Raw genomic sequence first — 19,008 nt, forward strand, 5'->3', positions numbered from 1 at the left:
ATCAGTTCATAAATAACGGTAATAGTCTGTGGATTCTTCAGTATTATTTTGTAATTAATCCATTATGTTAAATTTATAACTAAACATCTGTGTTAACAAGATTCCCACACCATTATATCAGACTACCAGAGAGATTTTTGGATGAGAGCTATTTTAAATGTCAGTTTACATACTAGGTGTTGTGAATTTTTGCACATTATTGTTCCCTATTGCACGATAAAACTCAACAGATTATTTTGTGGCTACCTTTATTTTTCCCACAGGATTAATATTTTTATCTAACAAGTTCTCACATTCATAAGAAAAAATATGAAAATCATTAGCTAAAAGAAAATGCACATAGTGAATAAAGCTTACTATAAGTATATTTAACCTTATTCATAATCAAAGAAATAAAAACTCTCCCAAGAATCTATCCAAGTTCTCAAAGGTTTCAAATAATAAAAGCTATATTGAAACAAGTTCTTAAGGTCATAAAAAAGGAAGAGTAAAAATGCCCTACAGTTTTTCCCATAGTTGAGATAATGTATTAAGAAAATCACATGGACCATAGTGCTCGATTCCTACCTGTGTTCACACATTGGAGAGAGACTCAGGTAGCCATTTAAAGTTAAGAAACAGCCATAGAATTCTGAATTAGTTTTATTATCAGCTGAGAAAGATGAGTGGGAGATGTATATATCGAAAATTTAGCAGCACTAGGTTTTATTTCAGCAAGTATTGTTTGCTTTATAATCCTGCAAAATGTTTTACTAATTCTCATCTTCAGTGACTTCTGCTAATTTCACTTGGGGAATATAAAACTTTAAATCGCACACAAAATTTTGAGTATACTTTTGTCTTCATTTCAATATTTTTAATCCTGTTAGTGTTGTTTGATGAGGTGATTATTTAAATATCACCTTCTCTTTTACAGAGTGAAATGGTCAAGGAACTAGATGGTCATGTACTCAAATGTGTGAAAGATCAGAACGGAAACCATGTTGTACAAAAATGTATCGAATGTGTTCAGCCACAGTCACTGCAGTTCATCATTGATGCTTTCAAAGGACAAGTAAGATTGACTGTTAACTTCTAAGTAGTTAGCGTAACTATTATATAGAGTTTGAGTGTTAACATTTTCTTAAGTCACAAGATAATACCAGTACTTTCATACAAAAATAAGAGACAAAATAGCGAGTGTGCATTGACTTCTGCCACTTTCATAGAAGCAGTGGAAATGTCAGTTTAGTTTTATTATTTTAAGAAGCAGAAGATAACCACCATTAGTACATAAGCCCAATAATGTTTTCCAAATTTCCTGGAGAGACTTAAGACTGTAATAAAAGGCAGAAAATAAATAGCAATTAGTAACTAATATGTAGTAACTAATAGCTCTTAATTACAGTAATACCCCTCCAGCCATTCTCATTATTACATGTTCTCTATCTTCTGTAAATTCCTTTTTAATCAAATATCTGTAAGCTCTTAAACCAAGCAACCCACTTCTCAGTCTTTGCTAATACTGTGGTGGTCATATAAAGATGAGTCCCCCACCCTTCCACTTTAAAGTAATTCATCATGTCATCAAAAATGTTTATGCCTCATAGAACTTTGCAGATATGTCAGAAAATGAATGTAACTTAGGGATAGAGCATATGACTACAAAAATATCAGAAAATGAAAATTTAATTCTTCTAATTGTTTTAAGGTATTTGTGCTCTCAACTCATCCTTATGGCTGTAGAGTAATTCAACGCATCCTTGAGCACTGCACTGCAGAGCAGACCTTACCTATCTTGGAAGAACTCCACCAACATACGGAACAGTTAGTACAGGTATAAACTCCCTAATAATTTGAAATATTTATATACTTTTTAAAATGGTCTGGTTTCTTTTTTAAAACTCTGTAATTGTTAATACACTGTTTGAAACACATTGTGAGACAAAAGTCTGGTGTAGTCTCCTAACTATACTAAAGTGTTTTTAGGGAAATGATGCATGTCTTTTTATTTATTTTTGGCAGTTTCTCAGTGTATCTTTTTAAATTTTTTTTTATTACCAATTTTTTCCCTTACATCGTTGTAGTCCCCATAGTTTTCCCACCGTGGTATCGCCCATGAACCATCTGTGTGTCTTTTTAAAGAATAATCATTATTCTTATGGAATGGCTTAAGGAAATTAAGATTTACATATCTATACTTAGGATCAGTATGGCAACTACGTCATTCAGCATGTGCTGGAACATGGTCGACCTGAAGACAAGAGCAAAATTGTTTCTGAAATCAGAGGGAAGGTCTTAGCCCTGAGTCAACACAAATTTGCCAGGTATTGCAATATTTTCTAATTTCGAGGGTCAGTTCTTTTTAATGTTTTGGTTTTTATTATTAAGTACAGAAATGCGTGTAGATTGTGATCTGTTTTTGTTTCTGTTTTTGTTTTAGTAGTGGCAAAAGGATATATAGATAGACCATTGCTTTTATACCTAAAAAAATCTACAGAACACATTGATTTGCCTACATTTAGTCCATATTTTTTATGTGTTTAGAAAATTTTATCCCTTAAACCTGTGTGTAAATTTTAATATAGTATGTTTTCATGAGTGTCTCATTCCTTTAATGCCCTATTTTTTATTTTATTTTTCTTTTTTTAGAATTTTAAGAGACTAGTGATTAAACTTGAGGATGTCAAATATGGGATCTCCCATTATACTAATTTTTGTTTTAAAAATTAATTACAAAAGGGGCCTCCCCGGTGGCGCAGTGGTTGAGCGCTGGGTTGCGAAGCTGCCCGCAGCCTCTGCAGCGCCGGTTTGATCCCCGGCTGCTCCCCGGCCACTGGAGGAGGGTCCCACATGGCGTGCAGACCTCCCCTGCCACCCGCTGCTCCCCTCAGCAGTGTACTTCGTCAATCTGCCTGCTCTGCTCCCCGCTCTGACTCTGGTGAATTCTCTCACCCTCCCGTGCTTCTGACTGTACCCAGTGCTTGTATAAATAAATAAATAAATCTTTTAAAAAAAAAATCTAAAAAAAAAAAAGATTAATTACAAAAGAATTCCATCCTGACTCTTTTGTTCTTGCTATAAAGGAAAAAGACAAAATAATTCTTTTGTGTATGTTTAATTTTTAGCAACGTAGTAGAAAAGTGTGTTACTCATGCTTCCCGTGCTGAGAGGGCTTTGCTGATTGATGAAGTTTGCTGCCAGAATGATGGTCCTCACAGTGCCTTATACACCATGATGAAGGACCAGTATGCCAATTATGTAGTTCAGAAGATGATTGATATGGCTGAACCTGCTCAGAGAAAGATAATCATGCACAAGGTAATACAGTTTATAAAACTTAATATAGATACTTCATTTTGTATGACTTTAGGCTATGCATTCATTAACCTCTGTAGGCTTTCATTTTCTCTTATGTCTATAACAGGAATAAAAGAAAACTAAAGTTAATTGACTAACCTTTGACAGGTATACACTTATATTAAATTCTTAAGGTAATCTCAATAAAACATCCATTTCTCATCTATTTACCTAGTTTAAGCATTGTTCTCTTTCCCCATCTTATTCAGGTATATATGATTTGCCATAATAAGTTGGTTAAACACTGACTTTGAAGTCTAATTAAATTTTTTCACTAACTAAATCTGTTTTCCTAAAGAGAGAATTTGTTGGCTTGAATTTTTTTTTTTTTTTTTGCATATAGTGGTAACGACTTCAAAATGTTTTCTCTCTGAACCCACTTCCTAGAATCTAATGATCTTTTAAGAAATTGTTGATTTGCATAGGTAAATTTACTGCTAAAATGACTACTGGAAGAAGTAATACTTGAATATTTATTCTGAGTCTTTTTCTAAACTTACTCATTTACAAACAGTAGACAGTACATACATAACCTATTTGGACTCAGCTGATATAACAAGAATATGATGTTATGAGATCATAAAAGTATTTTTTATCTGATTTTTTTAATTCTTCAATTTGATATATTAAATTTTCTTAAATACAGTAGTGGAAATACACATTTATATAAAATTTCCAGTCATAGTTTAAACAGCTACATTGTTTAATCAATATATTTATGACATTTGGATTATTTCTAACTTTTTAACTATAACAAGCTATGCTTTATCTTTGCATAATTCTTTTGTCTGATAAATTTCTAAATATACAGTTGCTGGCACAAAGTGTATATAATAAGCATTATACATTTCAGTAGTGCCAAGTTGCTCTCAAAAACTCTAGTACTGGTTTTTACATATCTGTCCAGCTTATGAAGAGTATGCCTATTTCACCATTGTTTCATCAATACCGTTATTACTTATAAAATCTTTGCCAATTTGGACAGAAAAGATAATGGTATGGGTTTTTTTGTTTGGTTGGTTGGTTTTTTTTGCATTTGCATTTTATTTTATTTTTTTTAATAATAAATTTTATTTTTATATTCCCCATACAATTGCAACCCCCCATGCTGACCCCAATCCCTCCCCTCCCGCCCCCCGCCCCCCAGAAAGTGTCTCTGGTTCATAGTTTTTTGTTGATTTTGATTTTCACTTATAGTTATTCATTTTCCTGGTTCCTTATTTAAGTTTTCTAGATTCCTGCTATGAGTGAGACCATCCGGTATTTTTCTTTTTCTTTCTGGCTTATTTCGCTGAGCATGATCCCTTCCAGCGCCATCCATGTTGCTGCAAATTGCATGTGTTTATCTTTTTTGAATGCTGAGTAATATTCCATGGTATATATGAACCACATCTTCTTGATCCAGTCATCTATTTGGGGGCATTTGGGCTGTTTCCAAAGCTTAGCTCAGCTGCTGCTGCCCCCTCCCCTCTGCATTTGCATTTTAAAAACTAATGAGATAATGAACATCATCAAATGCATTAACTTCCATATCTGATTTCTGGGTCATTGTCTTTTGCTGCATTTTGTATTGAATTTTGTTCACCTGTTTCAAACTATAAAATTCTGCCTTTTGTCAATTCTATAAGAGTTTAATAGCTAGTAGTAGTGACACTTTTCTGCCATGTTTGGAGCCCCTCGACATTTGCGTTGTAGTAATAGTTTTCAAGTAGTTGTTTATTCATGGTGAAGAGCTTTAAGATTAGAAGCCTGGAGAGATTGAGTTGGTCAGAATTACTTTTGTGAACAACTTTCTGTGGATTTGAATTTTAAAATTGCAGCTAACTCTTCCAAATCACCCAGATGTGAAGATGTTTTTTTTTAAGAAGTGAGAAACTAAAAATCACTTAGATTTCCTAAGCAGATACTTGTCTTTCAGATTCGACCTCACATTACTACTTTGCGTAAATACACATACGGGAAGCATATACTGGCCAAGTTGGAAAAATATTATTTGAAAAATAGCCCAGATCTAGGGCCTATTGGAGGACCACCCAATGGAATGCTGTGAAGAAAAAAGAGAAAGAAGAGGATGTGACCATGTGAAAAGAGCGTTTCTTTTGTGAATTATCAAAACACAACTCAGCTACGAATCTTCAAATTTTTTTTAAAGCAAAACTATTTATTGACTTTATTCATCCATTTGTAAATTTTTTAAGGTTCTTGTGTATATTTGGGGGGTGGGGGTGGTGAATTATAAATTATATTCAGCCCTGAGTGGAGACCTATCAGATTGGATTGCTGGCAAAGCACAGAATGCCTGTATATGATGTAACTGTATCAAAAAAAGCTGTCACATATTTTGTAAATTTTTACCTTGTAAAGTCACAAAAATAGTTTTTAAAGGAAAAAGTACAGTATTCTTTTAATAAACTGGCTTGCAGTCTGGTAGGTCTACGGACCCCATAGCACAACAGGTTTATAGAGATGTACATAGAAATATAGTCCTTATTTTTTTTTTTGTCCTTTGTGTGAAGCCTTTTATAACAGATTAACAATCAACTGCATAAATATTATTAATATTTTAAAAAGGAAGTTAAGTTGTATTTTGGTAATTCACAAATTATCATGCAAATAAAAACTCAGCAAGTAAGACAAGAAGTAAATGATTTGGGATGAAAAGAACTTACGTTATCTACAGTGGATGTGGTTTTAATACAAATACTGCCCTAAAACATGTCTGGCCATGTACAGAAGAAATATTGTATATACTTACATATGTAATTGTTATAAGAGATAGAAAAAAAAAAAAAAGAACAAAATCACGGTGACACTTCCATCCAGCTAAGTGCACTAAATGAAAAGTTAAATGCCATTTTTAACTTTTCAGTTTGGTTTGCAATGAGAAAGAGTGAAAATTTGTATATTGTTTTGCTTATAGAATTACAAGGACGTGTTGAGGAAGTGTTGAGCTTTATTTTACTTTTTCATAGTAGATTCTGAAAATAGGAACCAGATAGAGGTGAAAAGGGGCCACTGAAAAGTGAATTTTGATAGCTCAACATTTAAGCATGATTACATATTCAGATAGCTTCTTTTGCTTCCTATAAATATATGCATTGTGTGTGTAGTAATAGGTGTAAGTTTACACTTTGAAAGCAAATCTTGTTTCAATGTTATTATAAAAGCCTTGCTAATTTAGTAGTGATGCTTCCCTTGGTTGTACAGGTGTACATTTGTAAACCTTCATGCTGTAAATGGAATTTGTTTTATCTCTTTGGGAAACATTCGCATTTTAGTGTACATTTACGTCCCTGCCCTCTTTGACCTGGCATATAGTATTGTATAATGTAAATTTATTTCTCCAAATCGAGAGTGATTTTTTAAAAATTTTTTATCTTTATATGGTTTCAGAAGTATGAACCAGCTTTCTTTTTATTATTGTGAGAAACATTTTGTTTTATAACATAGTTGACTCTGTTAATATGGACATGCTAGGATTTGGATCACTTTCAAGAAGTCAGGGTATTGTGCATAATAGAAAGTATTGGACTGAGATATTTGGTTACCATGGAGGCCAATGCTTTTTCCATCTTATTAAATGTGATGTGACTTTTTTCTTTGTACAGAAGAGTACTGTATTTTTGAATAGCCTACTCCCAAGTAAGAGCAAATCTGTATGATAACATTTTTTTCCTGGACATAAGACATTATAACAGTAACATGATGTACATTTACAAGCGGCCTTATGTACATTTCCCAACAATCTTTTTAAGGCAAAATTGTGACCATATGTGTATAATTAAAATCGTTTTTAATCCTTTGCCTATGAAAATATTTTGGAAAAAATACCTTGCTTTGTATATTCAGTTTCTGAGAGATAAAGAAAGTGCTTTGTATTTTGTTGAAGTCAGTATTTTGTATAAAACATTTATGTTGACCCACTTACGTTTATTGCTGAAAACTAAAACGAACCATGCTAACTCTTTTGATTGAACCTGTAAGGGATTTTTTTATTAGAGGTCTGCAGAAGAAAAGCAATCTTCTGAGCGTAATATTGAATATAAAGGTTTTATCACCTAGCTGTTCATATCATGAACCTGAAAATAATGGCATAAGGTTTGGGGTGCCAGGCGTACTTTCTCACGTTTTTCGATGTTGAGTTATTCTAGTTTTCTAACCCAACATTCCATGCTGAGGCCATTAAATCTAGCCCCTTGTCACTGTCCCTTCCCTTGGTCGCACTGGTTCATCCGCATGTCCCAGTCACAGTGGCAGTTGCTTCCATACGCCGAGCTCCATACACAGCTTCCACCCTTTCCTACTTTGTTTGGGCAGCCTCAAAGTGTCTTGGCCCCATATGGAACTTTTGTTCCCAGTATTGACTCCTGTTTTCAGGATCAAAGTTGTCCTTGTTGGAGATTGGTAATGACTTTGCTGTATTTGCACAGTTGAGTACCTAGTTTTCCTTTATCCTTACCCTCTGTTGGCACAGGCAGTTATCTCTGCATACTGAGAAAGGCCTAGAGAATAATTCATCAGGAAACAAGGTTCCTGGTTTTGCCATGTGCTCCAGTGTTACCAACCCAGTCTTCCCAATATTTCAGGTCCTGTTCTATCTGCTAGTATCAGAATTTTATAGTCTGCCATTTTGGTACCCACCTCCCTAAATTCTACCTTTTAACAAATTGGCATGGAGTTTTGGTAAAATCTGAAAATGACATTTCAGAATAAAGAAACTTAATTGGGCAGAACTGCTTAGGCTTTACTCTCGAGTGTCTCCTTTTGCTATGGATTGTTTCTGGACCAGTTTGTCTAAGTCCTGGCTCTTATTGGCGCATATGAAATAATGTTATCTTCACTTCTTTGTATATTATGTATAAATTAGAAAATGAAAAATGTGTGAATAACATTGTATGAAATAAACCTGGTCTTGTGTTTTTCTCTAGATAAAGCAACCCTCGGTCTGCAGTTCCGATTCACATTGCCCATTCAGGTTCCCTCTAACTCAGCTATTATCACATGGGCGGGGTCTTGGGCCACGGATCCCCCTGATAGTACTAATCCTGTCTTTTAATGTTCAGGATCTTTGTCTAATTGTGTCATTACACGCTACATAGGATGAAATAGCCTGTTTCCTTACTGATGGAGGGGCCTTCTTCAAGGTGGTTTTGTGGATTAAATTCAATCGGGTGTCTTTACCCACAGGAGTTTGTTTCCTTTCCACGTGCATTCCCACAAGACAGTTTTTCTCCAAAGCAAGGTACAGCCTGCGTTAAAGCGTGAATTTCCAGTTCACCTCACTATTTACCCTGTAACCTTGGCTGTGTTAACTTCGCTCTGTGCCTTCATCTTTACCATGAGTAATGTTTTATCTCATTGGCTTTATGAGTTGAGACTATATAAAAAGATACCTAGAAGCTAATTCTCATTAAGTGCTAATACTTACCCAAAGTATGGAAAGTAAGGTCTCAAAGACAAGTTTACATACCCAAGTTGATAGCATTATTCACAGTAGTGAAAATGTCCTAACAACCCAAGCGTTCCTGGGTGGATGAATGGATAAAGAAAATATGCGCACACAAAAGGAACAGTTTTCAGCCTTCAAGGAAATGTTGACACCTGCTACAAAATAAATGGACCTTGAGGACATTATGCTAAGTGAAATAAGCCAGTGGCAAAAAGACTTAGGTATGATTGCCTCTAATATGAAGAAGCTAAAGCAGTTAGATTCTTTCCGTGTAGAAACTGGTGGGTGGGAATGGAGAGGGACTGTCAAATAGATGCAGAGTTTAGTTTGGCGAGGTGAGAAAGTTCTGGAGACCATTGCACAGCAATGTAAATACAATAATGTTATTTAACTATACACTTAAACATTAAGATGGCTCAAAAAAAAAAAAGTCAAAGACCCTTAAAGACACCAGCCTAAATTGTCTTGGGGATGACTTGTACTGTAAATCTCCAAGAAACATACAATCCCTAGTTGAGTAGAAATTTCACAGAGCATGGGGCACAATGAAAGTACCTGAGTCAATGCTACAAAACTTTGATACCTTAAAATAGAACGATAGTGCACACAAACCCAAAACATGGGCAAGTTTCATTTATGCATAGAGGTAAAAAAAAATTCCTAAACAATATGTAAACCAGTTGAACCGAGCAGAAGCAATGCCTTATGATCAGGCAGAATGCTTGCCAGGAATTCAGGGTGGTTCAACATCAAGTTTTATTAGTGTAATTTATTACATTAACGGATAAACAGGAAAAATGTAGTCATAAAATAGTAAGAAAAAGCAATGACAATCGCCACCACTGGCGGAGGTAACTCGGGAGGCCCTAGGCAGTACTCCAGGAGGAGCATAAGAAATTTAAGTGCTAGAAAGGGGATTGATAGGCCTGCTTACCTGAAAATCCAAGAGGGCCAAGTGAAAAAAACTAGTAAGAGTTCAAGAAATTGGCCGGATGCCAGCCACTGCAGCTTGAGTTCCATCCCAGGCCAGGGAGCAACCCGACGTGGCACAGCAGACCTCTCTCTAGCTCGCGGCTCCCCTCAGCAGTGTGTTGCAGTAGACCTGCCTGTTCTGCTCCCCACTCTGTCTCTGGTGAATTCTCTCATCCTCCCGCACCTTTGGCCTGCACCCCCAGTTCTTGTGTGCATAAATAAGAATAAATTGTTTCAGAAAAAAAATTGGCCAGATGCACGATTTAAAAAACTAGTGATAGTCATACCTTTTCTATACACCAAGTTAATTTTATTTTGGCAGTAAAAAATCTAAAAACCATGAAAAGCAAAGAAGAAATTTGTCAATGTGAAGAAAGTAAGCTGTACTGGAAGAGGTTGAAGAAGACCTTGTCAATAGAGACACTACACACCAGGACAGGAAACTTCCATGTACATTTCTCGCTGGCTAATCAGGTCTGGTGTAGGAAGTCGAGGCCTGGCGCCTAGAACATTTTGTCACGCTATAATGTCTCATCTGCTGTGAAACAAACCACCCCCAAACCCAGGGTCTTCCAATAACAGCTTTAAGGGGTGGGGGTTGCCTCAACAGGGAGAGGGTGCACAGATCAGCAAGGCAGCTGGTCTCTGACCAGGATTGACTCTCCAGCTAGAACTTCCTTGGGAGCTGTCAGCCAGGACCCCCCACACTTCTCTCAGAAGCCTGGGGTGTCCCTCCTCCAGAAGCCTGGTTTATAAAGGATTCGTGGGGGGGGGGGGGTTGGGTGGAGAGATGTTCAGGTAAGTACCTCTGACCCTGCCTTCCAAGGACCTCATAGGCAGGTGTCAGCCCCCAGCAAGTCCTTCAATCTCAGGAACAGATTTTCCTCATCGGTGAGACCAGGGGCGAGTGTGGGGTGAGTGCGGGTGGGCCGCGGACGTCACGCGGGGGAGGGCGACCGTTCGCGTCCTGAAATGAAACGGGAGCCCGGGCACGTGACCCGGCCGTCCCCGGCGGGTATCGCCCAAGGGAGCTGAAAACCTCCATCCGCCCAAAATCTGCCCCAGCTGCTCCCAGCAGCCTCCTTCCTAATCGCCCCAACTTGGACCCAACCACGATGCCCTTCAACAGGCGGGTCCGCAGACGCGTCCAGATGCGCGGATCTTCGCGGAGAAGGAAGAGGCGGCGCCGCCGTGGAAGCCGAGGAGGACCCGGCGCCGCACAGCCGCGCGGGCGGGCCGGGAAGGCGCAGACGCCGGCCCCCCCGACGGCCCGCGCGCCCGGGGCGGAGGAGCAGCGCGGCCGTGGGGCTCGGGGCGCGCGAGCGGCGGAGGGTTAAGGGCGGCGCGCGGGGACCCTCCAGGAGCGCAGCGGCCCCGCGTGGCTGTGACGGGCGCGGCCGGAGCCCACGGATGCGCCGGGGCCGCGCGGGGCGCCGGGCTCTGCAGCGGGGAGCTGCGTCCGCGCGGCTGCTCCCCGAGGGGGCGCGCGCTGGGGAGCAGGGGAAGGCGGGGGCGCGAGCGTCTCTGCCTCCGCCTCGGGCGGGACATTCACCCGCCCGGGCCTGGCAGTTGGGCCCTCGCGGGGCGCCCCCCCCCCCCCCCGCCCTGCAGAGGCGCCGGGCACGTGTCCCCCGGCCGGGCGCGCCCTCGGCGGGAGCCGCCGTTCCCCCCGGCGCCTCTGCGGGGCGCTCTGCTCCGCGGCCTCAGCGCTCCTGCCTCGGGCACCTCCCCTCGGCCCGCTCCCACCCTCAGCGCGGGGGTCCCCCGGCTCTGACAGCCCCTCATAGCCCCTCCCGCGAGGAGCTGCCGGGAGCAGCTGAGCGGGGGCAGCGCCGCGGCAGGATGGCGAGGCCCCGCCTTGGAGAGACCCGCTCGCGCCCTCTCCAACCGCCCCGCTGCGGGCCCCGCGCGCTCCAGAAGCGCCGGCAGCTGCGCGGAGAAGCCGGGCAGGACCCCGCGGCGAGGGCTGGGTCCCCGCGCGCGCGAAACCACCCCCGTCGGAAGCGGAGGGCTGCGCCCCCGAGGTGGAGCCGGGGCTGGGGCGCACAGGGCCACGCGCAGGGCGCGCCGCGCCAGGGCAGGTGCCTCGGGTGGGGCTGCAGAGTCTCCCCCACGCCGGCAGAGGGGTGAGGGGGAAGCAGCAGGAGGGAAGGGGGAGGAATTTTACTTTTTCCCCCATTGACCTCTGTGCTGTTTGACGTGTTGATAGGAAAATGTAGTATTGCATTTTCTAAAACTTGGGTGACTCCATGGAGGTTGCTTTGGAGATCCGCCCCGGCCGCGCCCCTCGCGGGGATGTTCCCACGCACGAGCAGGTGCGCGCGACGGGAAACCCTGGCAGGACCGACCCATCCCGAGCCCCTCGCAGTGGCTGCTCCGAAGGCGCGACTGGGCGACGGGACGAGGAGGCTTCGAGTCTGATGCTACTTGCACTGGCGCTTTTTGATTCATCATGACAAGCAAAGAGTAATAAATGCTGACCAGTCTTTGGCAGGAGGCCCGGCGCGCACGCCTGCCGGTCCCCGCAGCAGAGAGGGCTGGAGGAGTTGGGGGGCGGGGGGCGGCCCCTCCAGACCTGGCCAGGAGACACGCAGGAAGGTTGTCAGAGGGGGCTCCCCACCGCCGGAGTTGGGGTCCATGGCCCACTCTGCCTTCCCAGCAGAAGCCCCGTGATCTGGTTCCCAGCGCACAGGCACGGCCCAGCCTCTCCGTGGCCCCGAGGGCCTTGTCCCTTCTCCCGCCACTCTGGGCACCCTGCGCAGGGGCTTCCTTGAAACACCCCAGTCTGATCGCCCGGCCTCTGTTGGGTCCTTCATCTTGAACGAGTGTCTGTGGGTCCATGTGCTCCGACCCAGATACAGGGTGGGGGCTTTCTCCAGTGACTCCACGGTCGGGCCTGATAGTTGAAAGGATTCCTGGGGAGTGCTCAGCCCTCCATGCCAGGAGAGGGAGAGAACCGGCTGTGGTGCCCCCGGGGAGCTCCTGGGGGTTCTGTGTCAACAGCAAGTGCCTTCCCCACTAGGCCTCAAAAAGTCAGAGCTGGGGGGGGGGAGATGGGGCAGGCGCCTGGCGGTCAGGTGCAGAAGGGACCATCTCGCCTGGAGGCTCCCTGGGGGTCCAGAATGCCTCACGCTGGTGATTCCTGTTCGCCTGGCATGGAAAGTGGAAGGAAATGATAGATGCGCTGGTCACAGAGCAGCAGCTCCTTCCCCCAGGGGTGAGTCAGAGGGCTGTGGGCTCCTCAGACACCAGGTCATAGGTGTCAGCCGCTGACCCCACCCCAGAAGGTGGCTCTGAGGAACCTGCCGGCTGCACCTGGGAGGGTGTGGCTGGCCCGGTACACCCGGGCGGCGGCGGCGGGGGAGCTTCCTGTCCAAACCTTCATCCAACAAAGGTTCTGGCGGCCAGAACTGAGTCCAAACCACAGGGGAGTCCAGCCCGTGACCTGGGCACCCAGCGCTGGCCCTGCCACGTCACACGCCCGCGGGCCCTCTGGTGCCGGCCGTTCACACAAGCCACATGGAGAGACGGGGCCACCACCGAGGGTTTCCACAGTCTCAGGCTTCCTCTCCCTCGCCCATCACGGGCCCCTCACGCCTTCTGCTGTTCTGCCCCAGTCTCGGTCCCGCCCCACCCCCGTCTTCCTTGCCACCCGCTGGCTGCCTTTCCTTGTCCCCCGGCTCCCATAAAGTGGCCAGAAGATCCTTCTCACTGCAGACCTGACGAGTCCCTCCTCTGCTCTGACGGGCACGGTCCCCTCATGCCCAGGTCGGCCCCTGACCGCCAGAACCTTTGTTGGATGAAGGTTTGGACAGGAAGCTCCCGCCACCGCCTGGGTGTACCGGGCCAGCCACACCCTCCCTCGGTGTGTTACAGGGCAGCCCCGATATTGAGCGGGTTCCTGGCTGCGGGTCCTCACCCGCGCGCTTACAAGGGACTTACGAATACTCCACTGCAGGCGCCCACAAAAGGTTCATACAAGGTTTATTGACAAGGGAAAGGGAATTAAGGAAACGGACAACTCAGGGAGAAAATAGGGAAATAAAGTCTTTCATGCGTCCTCCCCGATCCGCCGACCTGGAAACCCAAAGGCACTCTCCGAGCTGGCCGGACGCTGTGAGCTGGAGGAGAGTCAAAATGGGGGGGAACCCCCCCAAGCCCACGTGTCTGGCTTTATATCCACCTGGCTGCTGAACCCCACCCTCAGGTCCCAGCCCCCTTCCCTTGGGTGGTGATGGGATGTGGAGTCCCCAGTGTCTTTGGCTTTGGCCTGGGCTGGGGGTGGAGTCCACAAAGCCCGTATGGAGTCAGCTCTAGGACAGCCTTTTCCCCCCTAACAGTTGCGGCCCAAGGCTAGGCAGGCATCTCCATCTGACCTAGCCAGGGGTCTGTGCCCAGCACGTCCAGGCCGCTGCAGATGCTTCCAGTTCCTGAACTTTCAGAAACTTTGTTTCCTTGCCTGCTCTTTGCTGGCTCCCCCACCTGGAATGGCCCTTTGCTCATGGAAATGCACTGTGGTAGGTTGAATAATGGTCCCCGGAATAGCCTGTGATGTTACCTAACACTGCAAAAAAACAAAAACAGGGGATGGGTGGGGGCGTATGTGCAGATTGGCAGGTGATTAAGTTAAACATTGAAGCTGGGGACGGCATCCTGGGTCACAGGCTGACCGGCGTCCCTACAGGACGGAGGCGAAGGGAAGATGACGGCTCACGGAGGTGGAAACCAAGCGAAGACAGCGACAGAGCAGAGAGGGATTTGAAGAGGCCGACCTTGCAGACCCGAGTGACACAGCCACAAGCCAGGGAGAGCCGGAAGCCCTCGGCAGCTGGAGCAGGAGACGAGCCTCCGCGAGAGACTGGGCCTGCTGACAGCTCCATGTTGACCCAGCCAGTGAAACGGCTTCAGGACTTCTGCCTTCCAGGGTGTGAGAGAGCAGCTGTGCATTATTTTAAGGCACAAATTTATAGGACTGCCTTAGAGCAGCCCCAGGAAACTAATACTCTTCTAAAATCCTCTTTCATCATATAAAGACAGGTCCGGATGGCGCTTCCTTCCTCGCGCTCGCTCCCAGTCCACCCACGTCTGGGAAACCTTAAGGAACCTGTTCTCTGCCTTCTGAAGCAGCTCTTGCCTCCGGTGCACAGGCCGGCATGGCATGTGCGTCTTTCTTTCACAATGATTGTTTATATCTGTTTCTCCCCAAAAACTGTGACCTCCTCAAACACAAGAGCCTGATATTTTCACTTGGTATCTGCAGCCTCCAGCCGGGGCCGGGGCCCAGGAGGCACTGCGCTGCTGTCACACTGCCCACTGGCCACCCCAGGGGCACAGTCAGGCATGGGATTCCTAGGGACAGCGTTCCCCAGCACAGCTCCGAGGGGTCACGGGAACGGTGTCCTGGAGCTGGTCACGCCGAAGCTCTGGACCCGATATAAATGAGCGAATTATGCTCCACCTTCCCCCACCCCTAAAAGCTGATCCTGGACGGGGTCCCTTGGCCTCCCTGGCCGCATTGGGTGGTAAGCGCTGTGTCCCCAGGGAACTTCTTTGGCGAAGTTGGGACCTGATTTGGATGTGTAAATTTCAGTGATATTTACAGAGGATCTATACTCTTTCCCTGCTGACATTCTACCAATCACGGAAGGCAAGGGAACTATAAGTTAGAAATGGGTGGGTGACCTGGGGAGGCGGAGAGAGTGCCGGATGCAAAGCCAGTCAGTGCACGGCAACAGCCAGTCACTCCCTGAGCAAGCGAGAACAGACCACACGCAATTCCAGCTTCTCAGTCTCTGTGAGAACAAACACATCAGCTGCTTTGAAAAAACAAAAATTCACTGCCTTTGAGTTCTTCATGTCACACAGCTGACAGCAGGCGTGGGTGATGGGCTTCCCTAGAGACCTCAGAGGTCAGGGCATGTACCCTCCCGCTCCCACCCACCCCCAACAATGGGGTGCCTCCCTGGTGGCGCAAAGGGTTAAATCTTAGCATGATGAAGCTAGAAGCTATTGGCAGCCTCTGCAGCAGGAGTTCGATCCCTGGCCAGGGAGCACCACATGGCACGGCAGACCCCTCCTGACTTGCCCGCTGCTCCCCTCAGCAGTGTATTTTGGTCAGTCTGCCTGTTCTGCTCCCCACTCTGTCTCTGGTGAATCCTCTCACCCCCACCCCCTGCACCTCTGGCCTGTACCCAGCTCTTATATGCATGAATAAATAAATCTTAAAAAGAAAAGAAAAGAAAAAAAAAGTTCACTTCAGCACAAATTTGGGACACACTAGCATCTGGGACACACGTTCTTGGCTGGCTAACCTACCTTTTAACCCACAGGACTCCCCGAAGGCCCTGCCTTCAACTTCTGTGGTGCTACCCTGCTGGATGATCCCCAAAACCAAGGCATTCAGAGACCTGGAGCACCCTGATGAGGAGCTGTCATCCCCCACAGACAGACTTGGGGAAATGGACCCCAGAAGGAGAGTTAGTTGCCTGAGTCCCTGCAACTAGGAGCTGGGGCCAAGGCAGGGCTGAATGCTGTTTGGGGTGGGATCATCTTAGGGCTCTGCTGGAGGAGGGGGCTCCCTCCGTGCAAACTGCTGGCTGGTTGGGGAGCCCAGCCCTGCCTGTGTAACCCAGGACCCAGAATGTTCAGTCTGTATAAAGAGAAATGCTGGAGACTGAGAGGCCTAGAAGGCCCAGGAGAACTTCTCGGTTCCCGTGTCAGGCCAGCTGGGGCCCGCCTTGTCCTCCGCCCGGGAGGACGGTCTCCAGGGCCTGGTACAAGGTCACTGGAACCGTCTCTCCTGCCTCCCAGGCTGCAGGCAGGGCCCGGGGTTCGTCCCATTTTCTCCGAAGACGGTGCGCTGTCCTTGCAGGCCTTCCCCAGCCTTCTCCACGGAGGCGCTTGATGGGGATGGCGAGGGCGCAGCGACTCCAGGGGCGCTTCTCAGAGCTGCAGACTGGCGGTCACCCAGGAGCAAAGGGTTTGTTTCCTTTTAGCTCAAAGGATGAAGAGAGAGGGCATTGTTCTCTACAGAAAGTTGCAGAAAACTCTCTTTCCCCGCCCCTCCCGAGAGCGTCCAGCTGTGCAAAGCGAGGTCCCGAGCTCCCACCCAGCAGTTTCCAGCACCCCGAGGGGAGCTCGCGGACGCGCAGCTGCGGGAACCTCTGCAGGGGCAGCGGCCCCACAAGGCGAACCAGCGAAGGGAGCCGTCGGCTTAAGATCAACGCGGGGCTCCAGCAGAACCCCAGAAAGTGTTCCCACCAGCATCTGGGAGAGTAACGCACCTGGAGGGCGCTCCGTGCTCACGCCCAGAGGGCGCTGCAGACCGGGGCCCGCCGGCGAGGTCCGCGGCCTCCCTCGCGCCCCTCTGCCAGACCGCCCCTCGGGGCCCGGGGCCGGGGACCGGGGGGTGCCTCGCCCCCCCCTCCCGGCGCCCACGTCTGCAGCGGCCGCCCGCGGGAACCACCTCTCGGCCCCGCGCGGCTCTGCCCGGGCGCCCCGGGGGCGGGGCTGGGGCGGGGCGTTCCGGGGGCCGGGCTGCGGCTTTGGGGGCGGGTCCGCGGGGGTGTGGCCTGAATCTGGCCCCAAGACCCGGCGAGGTGGGGGTGGGGGGCTAGTTCTCGCCACGGCTAGGGCCTGTGGGTTTATTCTAAGGCGGAGCTCGGCGGGCGCGGAGCGGGCCGGGCCGCGAGGATCCCGCGGCAGAGAGCGGACCGCAGCCGGCGCACCCCGCGGCCCCCGGACAGCCGCGCCGGGGCCTCGCCCGAGGGCGCGCAGCCTCCCCGCGGAGCCGCCGGGACCCCGCGCAGTCCGCGCCCGCGCCGGTCCGGGCAGCATGGGGCGCGCGGCGCTCTGGCTCTGCCTGTGCGCGCTGGCGCTGCGCCCGCCGCCGGCCCTCGCGGTGAGTGCGGCCCCGCCGGGGCGCGGGGCGCGGGGCGCGGGGCGCGGGGCGCGGGGCGCGGGGGCCGGCCGGGCCGCGGGGCTGGCGGCGGCACGTGGAGGGGGAGGGGAAGCGGGACTCGCCTCCTTCCCGCGCTGACCCGCGGGACCCGGGGACCGCGGCCCCGACGCCGGGCTGGGTCCGGATCGCCTCCGCCGTCGGCGGGCGCCGCGCGGGGCTCGCCGCTCCTGGTGGGGGACCGGGGCGCCCCACGGAGCGGACCCGCCCCGCCGCCCCGGTTCTCCGCCTGCAGAGGGGCGCGGGGCCCGCCAAGCCGAGGCGGCGCCGCCGGCCGCCGGGTCTCTCCGCCGGCCTCCCCCGGGTCACGCGGGCCCGACCCCCGCCGGCCCGGGAGGAGCGACCCGGCCCGCGCGCCTCCCGCCGCCCCTAATTCAAACCAGACGCGCCAAGCGCGGGCGCCGGGTCCTCCGGCGGAGGCGACTCGGGGCGCAGCGCGCCAGCGCGGGAGGTGGCGGGCGCGCTTTCGGGGAGCGGGGGCCGGGCTGCGCGGGGTCGCGGGCGGAGGGGCCCTGGGTTTGGCCGGGCTGCGGGCGGGGACCCGGAGCGAGCTGGCGGCAGGACGTCCCGGGAGGTCGGCCCCGAACCCCGGCCGAGGGCCCGCAGGACCCCGACTTCGGGCAGCCGGGGCCGTGCGCCCGCCGAGGCGCGCGCGGGAGCGGGGCGCGGCGGGGGCGCGGCGGCCTCCCCGCGAGTGGACTCGGGACGGCCCTTCCCCTCCCCCGGCCCGGCTTTGTGCTGAGCCGCGCGGAGGGAAGGCGGGTCCCTCGGCCCGCCCAGCGGAGCAGGGGGGCAGCATGTGGAGCCCCGGCCTGGGGGGGCCTCCGGGGAGGGCTCCGGGACCCTCCGCTGGCGGGAGCTGGGTCCCCTCCAGAGAGGGACCGGCCGACAAAGAGCATCCCGGGGCCCCGAAAGTGATCTCGCGTCCAGCGCCGCCCGCCAGCCCGCCTTCCCCAACGGGGGCGCTTTGTTCTCGGCCCCTGTAACCCTCTCCGGGCACCGCCCCGCGGCGCCGGCCCTGACGGGGGCCGGGACCCGGCGGCTGCCAGGTGTCAGAGCGCGCCCGGGGCCCGCGTCCACCCCCGCCCCCGCCCGGCGCGGGAGCCCGGGGTCCCCCGGGGGGCGGGGCGCGCGCCCCGGCTGGAGGGGGCGCGGCCGTCCCTCCGGAAGTGGCCGTCCCGGCCCGTCTGGGCGCCGCCGCGCGCCCGGCCGCAGGCACGTGGACCGGGCAGGGAGCCGGCCGGCCGGGGCTCTGGACCCCGGGGACCGTGGCATCCGGGGAGGGCGCTCG

General features: G+C 49.8%; 1 protein-coding gene across 9 annotated transcripts in view; it reads left to right on the top strand.

The window, feature by feature from the left end:
* The window catches only part of PUM2 (pumilio RNA binding family member 2), an 83,663-nt gene extending 76,522 nt beyond the window's left edge, over nucleotides 1-7,141 (top strand). For all 9 annotated transcript variants that reach the window (XM_037528458.2, XM_037528459.1, XM_054701341.1 and 6 more), the window contains 5 exons: nucleotides 917-1,054; nucleotides 1,691-1,816; nucleotides 2,185-2,306; nucleotides 3,108-3,300; nucleotides 5,258-7,141. In XM_037528458.2, the coding sequence (XP_037384355.1) occupies nucleotides 917-1,054; nucleotides 1,691-1,816; nucleotides 2,185-2,306; nucleotides 3,108-3,300; nucleotides 5,258-5,389 (711 nt within the window). In that variant the 3' untranslated portion in view covers nucleotides 5,390-7,141. The remainder of the gene's footprint in view (nucleotides 1-916; nucleotides 1,055-1,690; nucleotides 1,817-2,184; nucleotides 2,307-3,107; nucleotides 3,301-5,257) is intronic.
* Nucleotides 7,142-19,008: the final 11,867 nt, after the last annotated feature.

This window comes from Talpa occidentalis, unplaced genomic scaffold (assembly GCF_014898055.3).
Source record: "Talpa occidentalis isolate TD23 unplaced genomic scaffold, MPIMG_talOcc4v2.1 talOcc4.5, whole genome shotgun sequence".
In the NCBI taxonomy this organism is placed as follows: Eukaryota; Metazoa; Chordata; class Mammalia; order Eulipotyphla; family Talpidae; genus Talpa; species Talpa occidentalis.